Source organism: Brassica rapa, chromosome A05, assembly GCF_000309985.2.
Source record: "Brassica rapa cultivar Chiifu-401-42 chromosome A05, CAAS_Brap_v3.01, whole genome shotgun sequence".
NCBI lineage: Eukaryota > Viridiplantae > Streptophyta > Magnoliopsida > Brassicales > Brassicaceae > Brassica > Brassica rapa.
Window position 1 is genome coordinate 7,120,141 of NC_024799.2, and position 13,595 is coordinate 7,133,735.

General features: G+C 36.5%; 1 protein-coding gene across 9 annotated transcripts; it reads right to left on the reverse strand.

Moving 5' to 3' along the window:
* Window positions 1–310: 310 nt before the first annotated feature.
* LOC103867714 (tRNA(His) guanylyltransferase 1) lies at window positions 311–13,111 on the reverse strand. 9 transcript variants are annotated; one of them, XM_033291719.1, is made up of 14 exons: window positions 9,473–13,109; window positions 9,129–9,175; window positions 8,750–8,881; window positions 8,619–8,663; window positions 8,328–8,497; window positions 8,122–8,207; window positions 7,921–8,035; window positions 7,266–7,560; window positions 6,910–7,041; window positions 1,507–1,551; window positions 1,240–1,409; window positions 1,062–1,147; window positions 874–981; window positions 311–579 (listed from the first exon to the last, which is right to left on the reverse strand). In XM_033291719.1, exons 1-14 carry the CDS (start codon window positions 9,545–9,547, stop codon window positions 442–444), a joined length of 1,644 nt encoding a protein of 547 aa, XP_033147610.1. In that variant the 5' UTR covers window positions 9,548–13,109; the 3' UTR covers window positions 311–441. The 9 variants fall into 9 exon arrangements, 1 of the variants encoding a protein (XP_033147610.1); XR_004458204.1 differs by lacking the exons at window positions 311–579; window positions 874–981 and having other exon boundaries at window positions 1,116–1,147; window positions 1,507–6,826; window positions 6,910–7,522; ... (1 more) ...; window positions 8,301–8,497; window positions 8,750–13,111; XR_004458208.1 differs by lacking the exons at window positions 311–579; window positions 874–981 and having other exon boundaries at window positions 1,116–1,147; window positions 1,507–6,826; window positions 6,910–7,522; window positions 7,928–8,497; window positions 9,129–13,111.
* Between the last annotated feature and the right edge of the window lie 484 nt (window positions 13,112–13,595).

Sequence of the window (13,595 nt, forward strand, 5' to 3'; positions counted from 1 at the left end):
AGAAAGTTGCGGATAGACCCTTGAGGCTGAAGACCATACCTCCAAAACCGCCAGTATGCAATGTCGTGTTTGTTCAGTCGTTTTGTCTCACTGGGTCAGTGTGTTCCGTCGTTTAGTTACTTGGTGGTAGATGGATCAGACCAAGATAATACACAGTTGTGGAGCAGCCAAGGCAAGCAAGACCAAGTTTGGTTCCTGTATTAGCATTGCCACTTGGTCGCTAAACCATCTCGTTTACTTTTGTTTTTTTAGTTCTCTTTGATGTATCTTCTCTGTTTATATAAGTTCTAATAGTAACTTGTAACAACACTTGGGGGAGAATTTATGTTAATGTGTTTTTCTCTTTATGTTACTCGTCTTTGTGTCAAACATGAAAACAAACAAGTCTAGCTAAAAAAGTGTTTCCATGTCTCCAACGCTTTGATTAAAGAAGCAGCTGTTTCATGAATAGCTAAGGATGTGTGGATGTTCTTCCCAGAAACCGCGTTCAATGATGTTGCAATGATCTACCACCACTTCTCCTTCCCGTTTCAGTTTCTTCCCTGAAACTACTACTCCATTCTCGACTGCAACAGCTTCCTGAAAACGATTATATTCAGACAGCTTATTAACAGATAAACTACAAAATGCTCTGTAATGGAAAACATTTTCCATACCACTCATATGCTCGAATAAGAAACGAGAAGCAAACATTCAGGTTTGGTGAATGATTTAGCCATTTAAAAGAGTCAATAAGCAAGGTTTGAGTAATTTAATTGGTTGTGAAAATAAGAAACAGAACCAGTTTGCCCCTTTCTTTAGCTAGTCCATTGTACATCTTCCTCCTATACAAAGCTTTAAGAGATTCGATAATAAAAAAGGCAAATACCAAACCTTTGAGCGCAAAACGGATGAACCCATTCGAAAGATTAGAGGTAATGTATTGTACTCAATTCCAAATTGACTGCTAAGCAGCTCGTTCTTTTCTCGTGTTTGGGTTCCCTGGAAAAGCCATTCACAAATAAGAAAAACCATTTTCAAGTCATGACAAAATGAAATCTTTCTCCACCATAACAATGTACCTTCAAGTAATCTTGGGATTGTGTTTTGGTTTTTCCAGACTTAACAAGCATCCAGAAACATGTATTATACTGATTATTGATATGGCCTGCCAGACAAACAAAAAAACATGAGAATACTCATATATAAAGGTTTCATTTCACACCCATACATAGATGATGAGACATTATATTTACTCACAGTCAACTTGTCTCCAAGCCAAGTAATCCAAAAGAATCTTGTACGTTGGGTAGCATACTGCTCGTCCATCAAACGATGGAGGGTACTTCAGTTCTTTGCGAGGGAAGAAATCTCCCCATTTGATCACATATGTGGATGTAAACAAGGATGCGATTGCAGATATTATCTTACTGCAATACAATATCAGGACATTAAGAAGTAGGAACCAAAAGAATCATGGAGATAGAGCCAAAACTGTAAAGAGAGCTAATAAAACTTAGTTTTAACCTGGATTGTCTTTGGTAGAGCTCAGATTCTCTCTTCAAAACAAAGCTGGAATCGATGATGTGTTAGAACTGAGATGTTTATTGATTAAGATCCACCCAACCACTCCTCTTAGACTCCACAAGTCGAAGTACTAAGCCAAATACAATCTCTCTCACAATCAAGGGCAAGCCCAAGACTCTCTAACTGACTGACTAACCTCTCTTACCTGGGTCTTCTTATATACCAAGGCCCAAGTACAATCCTCTTACTCTCTAATACTCGTAACAGAATAATCCACGTCATCAAACTCTAACGGCCAACACTCTGTTCTTCCTCCTCTCCTCTGTTCTCTCTTTATCTTCTTTTCCTCACATATACTCTCTGTAGCATATCAATACCCCCGTTCACGAGTTTCAGCTTGTCCTCAAGTGAAAATTTTGGAAACTGATGTTTCACTTCGCTAGCTCGCAACCAGGACATCTCATGATCCGGAAGATTACGCCATTTGATCAACACTTCTAAATGGCCTTCTTCATCATAACGAGTATCCTGAAGCTCCTCTGGTTCAATAACCAACTCATTATTATCATCCAACCGAGAAGGCAACTCCGAAACCACCGTTGTACTCCCAATCACCGGTTTAAGCTGTGAGATGTGAAAGACCGGATGAATCCGAGATGATTCCGGTAACTGAAGACGGTAAGCCACCTGTCCAACTCGCCCAATCACCTCAAAAGGACCGTAGTACCTCGCTGCCAACTTCTGGAACAAACGTCGAGCCACAGAATGCTGTCGATACGGCCGCAGTTTCAGAAAAACTGAAGCTCCCACCTCAAACTCCAAATCCCGACGATGTTTGTCAGCGTTGTTCTTCATCAGCTCTTGTGCCCGTAAGAGATTGTCCTTTATTGACCCCAACATCCTATCTCTTTCCCTTAATGCCGATTCGACTTCAAAATTCGCCGTCGATCCTGATTCATATGACAGCAAATGAGGAGGATCGCGACCATACACAAGCTTGAAAGGGGTACATTTTAATGCCGTGTGATACGCCGTATTATACCACAGCTCCGCCCATGGCAAAAATTTCGCCCACGTCTTAGGATGTGTGGAAGCAAAGCAACGCAAATAAGTTTCCAAACATCTATTCAGGACCTCAGATTGCCCGTCAGACTGCGGATGAAACGCTGTGCTGAACCGCAGCTTAGTCCCCGACAACCTGAAACACTCCTTCCAAAATTTGCTGAGAAAAATTCTGTCGCGATCCGAAATAATGGACTTTGGATAGCCATGTAGTCGGATAATCTCCTGAGTAAACTTGTTTGCCACGTCCACAGCGGTGAAAGGATGGCATAATGTCAAGAAATGGCCATACTTGCTGAGCCTGTCTACCACCACAAGAATCACATTAACCCCTTGTGAAGTAGGCAATCCTTCAATGAAGTCCATCGCTACATCCTCCCAAATCTGCACGGGTAACTCAATTGGCTGCAAGAGTCCAGCAGGAGAAAGAGTCGAAGATTTATGCGTTTGGCACACACGACAAGCCGCTACATACTCCTGCACTGTCTTACGCATTTTCGGCCAGTAAAACAGGTCCCGAACCCGTTGTAATGTTCGCAAAACCCCAGCATGCCCTCCCAAAACACTGTCATGACATTCTTGCATAATCAACTGAATGTACTTGGAATTGACAGGAATGACGAGTTTGTTTTTAAAGAACAAGCGCTCATTGACCAACGTAAACCCCGCTTTCACTTGCTCCTCAGCCTTGAATCTCCTTATCAACTTCTGAATAGTCTCATCCTTCTCAATCTCTTTATACAAGTCTTGCAATTCCAAAGAAGAAGGAACCGTTAATGCTAACAAGTCCAGAGTCAGCCTTTCCTCAGCAGTGTGATCAATCCTAGATAACCCATCTGCCACCTTATTCTCACTGCCAACCTTATACTCAATGTCAAACTCATACCCTAAGATTCTCGTAAGCCAACGCTGATAGTCAAGTGTTATCTCACGCTGCTCCAACAAGTATTTTAGGCTCTGTTGATCAGTCCGCACAATAAATCTTCTTCCCAAGAGATAATGTTTCCACTTCTGAATGGCCATCACAATTGCCATCAATTCTCTTTCATAGATTGGTTTCTGCTGTTCTTTATGAGTTAATCCCCTGCTGAAATACGCTATTGGGTGTTGATCCTGCATAAGAACTGCGCCCAACCCAAAGCCCGAAGCGTCTGATTCCACAATGAACAGCTTATTGAAATCCGGAAGTGCCAGTACAGGAGCTGAGATCATTGCCTGCTTCAACTTATCAAACGCCCGTTGAGAAAATTCTGACCACAAGAACTGCTCCTTCTTCAGTAATTCTGTCAACGGTTTAGCAATCGATCCATAGCTCTGAACAAACTTTCTGTAATAGCCAGTGAGACCCAAAAATCCTCGCAGCTCCTTGACTGACTTTGGATTATGCCATTGTTTCACTGCTATCACCTTTTGGGGATCAGTTGAAACTCCCTTGCTTGTAATCACATGCCCCAAATACTCCACCTTCTCTTCTGCAAACGCACACTTCTTCCTGTTCGCAAACAGACGTTGTTCCACGAAAATATCCAACACCAGCTCCAAATGCTTCACGTGATCCTCCACTGTTTTGCTGTAAATGAGGATATCATCAAAAAATACCAACACAAACCTCCGCAAATATTGTCGGAAAAGATCATTCATCAAGGCTTGGAATGTGGCCGGAGCATTGGTGAGACCGAAAGGCATCACTAAGAACTCAAAATGTCCATCATGCGTACGAAATGCAGTTTTCGCAATATCTTCTTCCTGCATTCGTATCTGATGATACCCAGCCCGCAAATCCAACTTTGAAAAGATCTTAGCTCCATGTAATTCATCCAACAGTTGATCAATCATTGGGATTGGATACTTGTCTGGAACTGTTGCACGGTTCAATGCACGATAATCCACACAGAATCGGTGTGAATTGTCTTTCTTCTTAACCAACAGAACCGGACTCGAATACGGACTCTGGCTCGGCCTTATCAACCCTTCCTCTAACATTTCTTTAACCATTCTCTCCATCACCTCTTTGTGTGCGTGCGGATACCTGTAAGGTCTCACGCTTATCGGTTTAGAGCTGTCCAACAACACAATTGCATGTTCTCGACCTCTGATTGGAGGCAACCCTACCGGTTTCTGAAATACCCCGTCATAGTGCTGCAACGTCTGAGCAATCGGTAATGGTAACTCCGTCACTGTCTCACCCTTTTCCTCCAATGATCGTACCTCCATCTCAACTCCTTTGTGACACACCATGTTATCTGATGTGAATGATTTGAGAGATACGGTTTGAGCATGAAGCGTTGGATCCCCTCTTAACGTCACCGGTGCTCCCTCATAGACAAAAGACCATTCATTCTGTTCCCAATCCACCATGCATTTGCCCAACGTTCTCAACCATTCGACTCCAAGGATAACGTCAACATTTCCCAACTCCAAAACCACAAAATCTGCTTCAAAGGACATAGATGGTAACCCCACCGTCACTTTCTGACACACTCCTGTCCCTTGAACTGAGATTCCCGTTCCAAGCAAGACGCGCAGATTCGTATTCTCTGTAACTTTAAGTTTTGTCTTCTGTACTGTCGAAGGTGAGATGAAGTTATGAGTCGCACCACTATCTATCATAACCACCACTGAATTCTTCTTAATTGCTCCCTTCAGCTTAGTTGTAGTAGAAGAAGACTGTCCCAAGAACGAGCTCAAGGAAAGTGCCATCATCGAAGCTTCAGTATCTTCTATCTCTTCCTCTACTTCAACTAGAGACTGATCCATTATTTCCATCTCCAGTCCATTTACGACTGTCAAGACCTGAAGCGTACGGTTGGGACACAAATGCTGCCTTGACCACTTATCATCACAGGAAAAACACAGTCCCAAGCGCTTTTTCTCTGCTATCTGAGCCTCAGTCAATCGTAATTGCGGTCTCTGTCCTCCTGCTTCAGTTGGCTTTGTCTGCGTCGGCTTAAAAGTCCAACCGGAACTACTCTTCCCAGAAGAAAAGGATTTCATAGACGTTGTTTTTGAATTGTCTTTCCTTTCTGCTTGTCTCTCTCTACACACCACCTTATATAAAACACTGTCTTCCATCTGATATGTTGTAGAGATCATTTCATCCAAGTCAACTGGTTTGCACATCGTTACCACTTCTCTCATTTCAGGTTTTAACCCATTCATGAATATCCCTTCGAGCTGCGTATCTGTCAGACCAGTTACCAACGTTGATAGATCTTCAAAGGCATGGATATACTGAGCCGCAGTACCAGTCTGTTTAACCGCAAAGAATGGCTGACTCGGATCCCTGAACTTCTCTTTGCTGAATCTTGCTATCAGTTTCTGCTTAAACTCCATCCAACTTCTGAACCCTCTGCGATGTGATTCACTGTTAAACCAGCTGAGTACATCTCCTGCTAGACTCACTGAGACTACGTCCAACTTAGCTCGGTCATCATAACCGCCAATCCTGAAAAAACGTTCTGCAAGAGCTAGCCATCCATACGCATCACAACCATCATACACAGGTAATTCTACTCGTTTCAACATCCTCTCACGGTTACCAACAATCGAAGTTCGATCTACCGCATCTTCATTCCTAGAGCTACGGCCAGGTTCCAAGTTTGTGTTATGTACCTGATAGTTAGGATGACGATACGGTTGAGGTGAATCACCGGAAACCTCGATCGTTTTAGAAAGCTTCTTCTCCAACCGCGAGCACATCTTCTCGTAACACGCTTCAATCCTTGATTCAATCGAGGCTTCGATTCGCGATTCCATCTCCTTCGCATTTTTCTCCAACTCGAAAAAAGATTCGGTGAATCGCCGATTCGTCTCGATCTGAACCGTCGACTGATCTCGCAACGTCGCCGCAAGCAAATCCAAGGTGATCGGAGGATCCGCCTGACCGTCGCCGATATCCTTCGTCCTCTTCGTCATCGTCGCGATGGTTCTCGATCCAGAGCGCTCACTCGCACCAATTTGTTAGAACTGAGATGTTTATTGATTAAGATCCACCCAACCACCCCTCTTAGACTCCACAAGTCGAAGTACTAAGCCAAATACAATCTCTCTCACAATCAAGGGCAAGCCCAAGACTCTCTAACTGACTGACTAACCTCTCTTACCTGGGTCCTCTTATATACCAAGGCCCAAGTACAATCCTCTTACTCTCTAATACTCGTAACAGAATAATCCACGTCATCAAACTCTAACGGCCAACACTCTGTTCTTCCTCCTCTCCTCTGTTCTCTCTTTCTCTTCTTTTCCTCACATATACTCTCTGTAGCATATCATGATGAACTTAATTAATAACTTAAATATGTAAAAGCTGATGTACAAGAGGCTGAGAGATGGAGGGGAGACCTGTACTCATCACTCACACCATAGCCAAAGTGAATATCCTCAAACTCCTGGAGAACAGCCACTGCACATGAATTCATAAGTTTCAGAGCTTGCTCATCATTTGGCTTCTCAAATTCATGAACGTCAGAAAACCTACCAAAACCCCAAGCCAAGCTCCACAAAATAAATTTTCAACATATAACGTTAGTTGATTAGTGATGAAAATGCAAGTTAGGATTCAAGAACTAGTTTGAGGCAAAAAAACATCAGCAAACTAAAGAGGCCAGCTAAAGAAGTAAACCAATTCATGACATAGCTGAATCCTAGGGAGCACAAGGACATGACTAGTTTAAGGCAAAAAAAAAAAAAAAGATTACCTGTGAAAGTGAGAGCCGTCAATCCTAACAACGACCCAAGTTAGAGGTAACAATTTGTTCTCGAACTGAAACGATCTAACGAAATCTGGTTCAACTCTGCCAATATCTTTCGAGAAGTGACCAAGATCATTATATAGGGACGGGTGCTCATTCCAAAAGCTTCTTGCAGCAATATTCTCTGAGTGTACCAACACAGCCTTTCTCCTCAATCTTTTTACAGGATTGCCATTCTCATCATGCTTTACAGTTTCTTCCACCTGAATGAAGTTAAATGGAAGTATCTCATATTCGAAATCTATAATAAGTCTGCGGTATAAGACGAATTTATGTGGAACATCAGGCAAGATGCAATGAAAAGAGAAGATCTAACTTGTCACAAAACACAATACAAAGAAGACAACACATATTTTCAGCTACATCAACATATTTTCAGCTACACATGACAATATTTTTTACAAGGGTTCAGACAATTAACATCTAAAATGAAAAACCTAAATGTACATGTGCGCCAATCATGTTGTTCAACAAACTGATCTTAGTAACCCTTCATAGAGAACTAACTTTCAATTGGAAGGTCTATATTCTAAATGACACATGACATATTAAAGCAAGCATAGAAGCGCTATATATATAATTTCTAACAGAAAATATAAACTTATCACCTTTTTCTTGAAGAGACATGATCCTTGTCGAAACAATTCAGGAAGCGTTTTGTAATTGATACCAAACTTGTGAAAGAGAAGCTCATTTTTCTGCTGCTTTTGTGTATCCTGCAGGTATCCAATGGAAATAGACAAACAATGAAATAACAATGCAAAGAAGGTAAAAAGAGCAATTTAAAGCACTAACAACACACCTTAAGAAGCTCTTGTGCTTCGCTTATGGTCATTCCACTTTTAACTAACATCCAAAAACAAGTTTCGTATTGATTATTGGCGTGGCCTGTAACGAATAAGAAACGGAACTTGTTAGACGTTACAGAAGACAATTGACGCAAATAAGTATCAAAATTATCATGAACGTGGTGTCAAGTACATTATTTCTGAGCTCAGTATGTCTTACAATCTTGTTGTCTCCACGCGAGATAAGCTTGAAGAACCTCTGGCGATGCACAACTTACGACTTTTGAGGTGAAAGAAGGAGTATATTCCAGTTTTCTTTGGGGAAAGAACTCTTTCCATTTTGTTACGTAGACTGCAGCAAAGAAGGAAGCTACCAACGACAAAATCTTACTGCGTATTAAACAAAAAACGGTAGTGTAAAGAGTAAGAGTCAATCAGAGAAATGCAAAGCACATATTATTCTGCAAAAGGTTTTTATTATATATCGATCAAGTTTTAGATGAATCAAGACCTGGCTCGTCTCTGGTAGAATCTTGATGTTTTCTTGAACACAAAGCTACGGAAGACAAGGAAAATAGTAGAGAATGAGTGAGAGTGTAAAAACCTAAGACAAATAAAGTCAAACAAAGTGAGCTTTGGAACCTGTATTCATCACTGTATCCATAAGCAAAGATGATATCAGGAAACTCTTCCAAAACCGCAGCTGAACATGAATTCAAAAGATTGAGGGCTGCTTCATCATTAGGCTTCTCAAACTCATGAACTTGGGAAAACCTATCAAAAGTTAAAAGTTTCCATGAAACACTATCGACTCATAAAGTGTTGAAACTAGAACAAATACAAGTAATGTCCACATTCAAATTGTGAAAGCTACAACAAATACATGTTCCCTATACAGTTCCAGAGAGACTAAAAATCAACAAGACCTAAAAAGAATACAACTTCTGAGTAGAACCAAAATCAATACTAACTTAAGAACAGAACATCCTACTTCCTTGAAAAAGCTCGAGAGAGACTTTACCTAGAAAAATCACGACCATCGATCCGAACAAGGATCAAATTAGGAAGCTGCTATAGGAAAAGTGGTGGTGCTAATAGTGACACGTCAGCAAGATTGAGTTGATATATAGCTGGAGAAAACAGAAGTTAGAATCATCGAAAATAGTCAAGAAAGTTTGTTATCTTCTTCATCTATGTTCTCTATATTTTCTTGGTGATTTTCTAGGAAAATCACCATTGATTCCTCATCTCAGATCTAGAGTGTTTCTACATGTATCTCTTGGCGAGTGAGAGTCGATTCTTTGTGTAAACATTGGATCGAATCAATACGAGTTACTGTTCATCTTCTTCTACTTTCCCTGTTACGTTTAACTGTATCAGAAGCATGACTTCATCTTCCAGTTCGAATGACTTGACATACTCGTACTTGCTATTCGCCATATCAAAACATTCTGCTTTCTACGCCTCTTCCTTCCACTGAGCTTCGACGCTTCCTTTCTCTTACTGGGCTGCTTCTTCTGTCTTTGGGCTTTTTGTCATTTACTGATTCCACTTAATTTAATTAGGGACTTTTAATTTCATGCTATAATTGTTTTTTAATTGCTTAAGTAGGTGAAATGGAAGTAAACTAAAAACCCTACAGTTAACTGAGCCTGACCAAAACGTTAGTGTATAAAAACTCAAACGCAAGCCAACGATAACACAAACAACTAAAGACAAAACAAAAGGTCCACACAACTAAAGAAACAAAATTAATCGTAGATTCTTCGACTAAATAAACTATATATATATTTTTTTTTTTTTTTGGTAAAAAATGTTAAGATTTCATTACCAGTTTTAAGTTTTTTACAGACATTGACAGAGTATACTAGTAGCAGATCAACATAAATAAAACTAACACAAACTCAAACCTAAGGAAACACATGAAATGACATCAAACACAACTGCAGAACACAAAGGATACAGTCGGGAGGGACAATCGCTTGCCGCAGAATCGACCCGCAGTTATAGCGAGAGCTGGACCCGGTAGAGTTAGGCGTACCCGGTGACCAGTTCTTAATGATCGGTGAAATGGAAGTAAACTAAAAACCCTACAGTTAACTGAGCCTGACCAAAACGTTAGTGTATAAAAACTCAAACGCAAGCCATCGATAACACAAACAACTAAAGAACTGGTCACTGGGTACGCCTAACTATATTTTTTTAGACTAATTTCATATACTTTATGTTCCATTAAGTTAATATTTTCAAAATAACAATAATACTCTTAAAATTCTAATTTTTAAATATAATAAAAAATGATAGGTTATTGTTAATATACTAATGGTAGGCTAATAGTTTTGTTTATAATTTTTTTTTTTGTAAATAAGTCTTCTTTAAAATATAAATTTATTTATTGTTAATATACTAAAATTAAAATAAAAACGAAAATAAATAATAAAAACACATTAAACTTTTACTGAAAGTATTAATTCGAAAGTTTTGCAATCTGATGCCCAGTAAAAAGAAAAAAAAAAATCCTATTGAAAATAAAAGAAAACATATCTTGGGATTTTTTTAACTTGCGTTTTGGTATTCTTCTCCATCCCCTTCACGTGCAGTCATCACTACCCTGAAACTTCAAAGGTACAAAATATATATTAATTAATTTGTATATAATAGACTCATACACAGATTATAAGAATATGTTATGCTATAAAACCATATTCGTAAACTTGTTAAACCATAACAAACGTACAAACTCAATTCATATATAGCATAATCATATATACTTACTCTTACCAAGTTGCAGACAACTGTTTTTTTTTTTCTTAATTAAAAAAAAATCGATTTTCAAAATAGAAAACTGAATATTTTCAAATATTTTTTTCCTTATATTTCGGAACTGATTATTCCCTTATTCTTATCTGGAGAATACAGTTAATCTGTAGAAATCGGTTTCAACAGATTTTTTAGAATTTTAGTAATGTGTAGATTTTGATTTCTACACGTTTTAGATTTACAGTAAATCTGTAGAAGTCAGTTTTTACATGTTTTAAATTTATAGTAAATATGTAGAAGTCGGTTTCTACATGTTTTAGATCGGTAGGTTAAGCGCGGAATATGTATTCTAAACATTGTAGATTCAATGAAAATAGTGGATTTCGTTTTCTACTTCGTAGAATCTCAATTCTACTAAGTTTAGAACATAATTCGAAATTATGATTTAAATATTTTTAGAACTGAAAAAAATACTACTAAGTTCATATAGGTATTTTATCAGTAGTTACTATTTTTCCAAAAAAAATTTTGTTTGTAAAACTATTTATTTAATTTATTTTCAAAAATATTAAATGATATTATAGTCAAAAATGGTACAATATGAGATTAGACTAAAAAGCCATAGGGGGTGATCCGTTCAATTAAATATTAAATTAGATATTAATTTCCTTACGATTATACTTGTATTTTAAGTTTAGGTGATACCTATGTGTTAATCAAATTATTTGTATGAATTAAATCTTTGACTGCATAACCTATATTAAGTGTAATTTATAAAAAAAATCCACTTCATTTAAATTATTAAACCGGAAATTATAATGCAAGTGTATTTTATTGTCTTTTTCAACCTGAATTTTCTCTTTATTATCTATGTTTTTCGGTTTCTTATGATGTGTATCGGTGATTTAGACTTTTCAACCCCAAAAGTCTTGGATTATTTACAATGAATCTCTCACTGTTAAATTTTTATTTGCAATTCTTCATCTATCATACATCATGTTATATAATTAACATTTAAGCCTACAACTACATTTGATAATAACCACACTGAAAAGAAAAATATTTACATGTAATATATTTTTCAATCGTTCCTCTGTTATTTATGTTAATGACATAAATTGTTACAATACCCATTACACAAGATAAAATAAACAAAAACAATTACATTAATGAATAATATATGAATATGATCTATACTTTTAAACAAAGCAAACATATACTTTTATTATTAATAAAAAAAAATCAAAACCGGCCACTATATTTTATAATAAAAACTGAATCCACTTTCAAAATAGCATTTGTAGACCGATCGTTCATATTGATAGCATATTTTCAACATTGTGGTACCAAATTATAAATTAACAAATCATAACTGTTAGAGATTAAAGATTTAGTTGAAATATATTATTTTAAATTAATATCACAAATTTAATACAAAATTGTATTTGAGTTTAATATAATTAAAAAAATCAATTAGATACTTAGAAGGTTTATTTTAGTAAAAATGAAATATACATTTATATTTTAATAATTACAAAATTAATTAAATATTTAAAAGGTTTGTTTAAGTGAAAAACAACATATACATTTATATTATAAATAAAAAATAAAGTAATTAAATATTTGCCTTAATGAAACATATTATATATATATTTATATTTTAAATAAAAGGATATGAATGATTTTATTTAAATGTAATTCAGAGAAATAACGAAATATCTATTTGATATTTAGAATAGTTAAAATAATTCATTTAAGTAATTTTCCTAAGAGACGGTCCAACTTAAAAAATCACACACGAAATTAGGTTGTGATTTCTATTTTAATAGAAGAGATAATACAATTTTCTTAAAGATTAATGTCAAGTTAATAATATTTTTTTTGGGTAATATATTAGAATAGTTATAAGAATATGAAATGTGATTAGAATTCCAAATGGACAGGATTTTCATTTATGTGCTTTAGTATAATCGTATGCATGTGTTAAAAATAGTAATGACTTATTCTAGGGTTCACCCCCTAAGTGAACCTACAGGTTCACCAACCAATAAGATTGTGTTATTTTAAATTCAGTATCTTTAAAAAAAGGAAACAAAATATTATCGAATTATATTATATTTTTAAAATAAAAATTGTATTAATCACAAAAAGAAGATTTTTTAATCGCAAAAAAAAAAGAATTTGTTTTTCAAAAGTATTTTTAACGCTGCCAACAAATATTAAACCCTAAACCCTAAACCTTTAGGTAAACTCTAAACTCTTGAATAAACATAAATCTTAAAGTTTAAAATTTGATCCAAGAGTTTTGGATTTACCCAAGGGTTTAGGGTTTACCCACGGGTTTAGGGTTTAGCATTAGGATTTAGGGTTTAGTGTTTTGTTGATTGTGTTAAAAATATATTTTTTTTAATTCAAAAATTTAAAATTTATCAAAGGGTTTAGGGTTTACCAAAGGTTTAGGGTTTACCAAAGGTTTAGGGTTTAGATTTAGAGTTTAGTGTTTTGTTTATGGTATTAATTTTTTTTTGAAAACTTTTTTTTGCAACTACTATTATTTTTATTTATTTATACTTTTTTAATTTTAAAAATGTAATATAATTTGACAATATTTTGTTTCCTTTTTTAAAAGATATCAGATTTGAAATAACTAAATCTTATTGGTTGGTGAACCTATAGGTTCACCCTAGGGGGTGAACCCAAGAATAACTCAATAGTAATTGATTGGTTA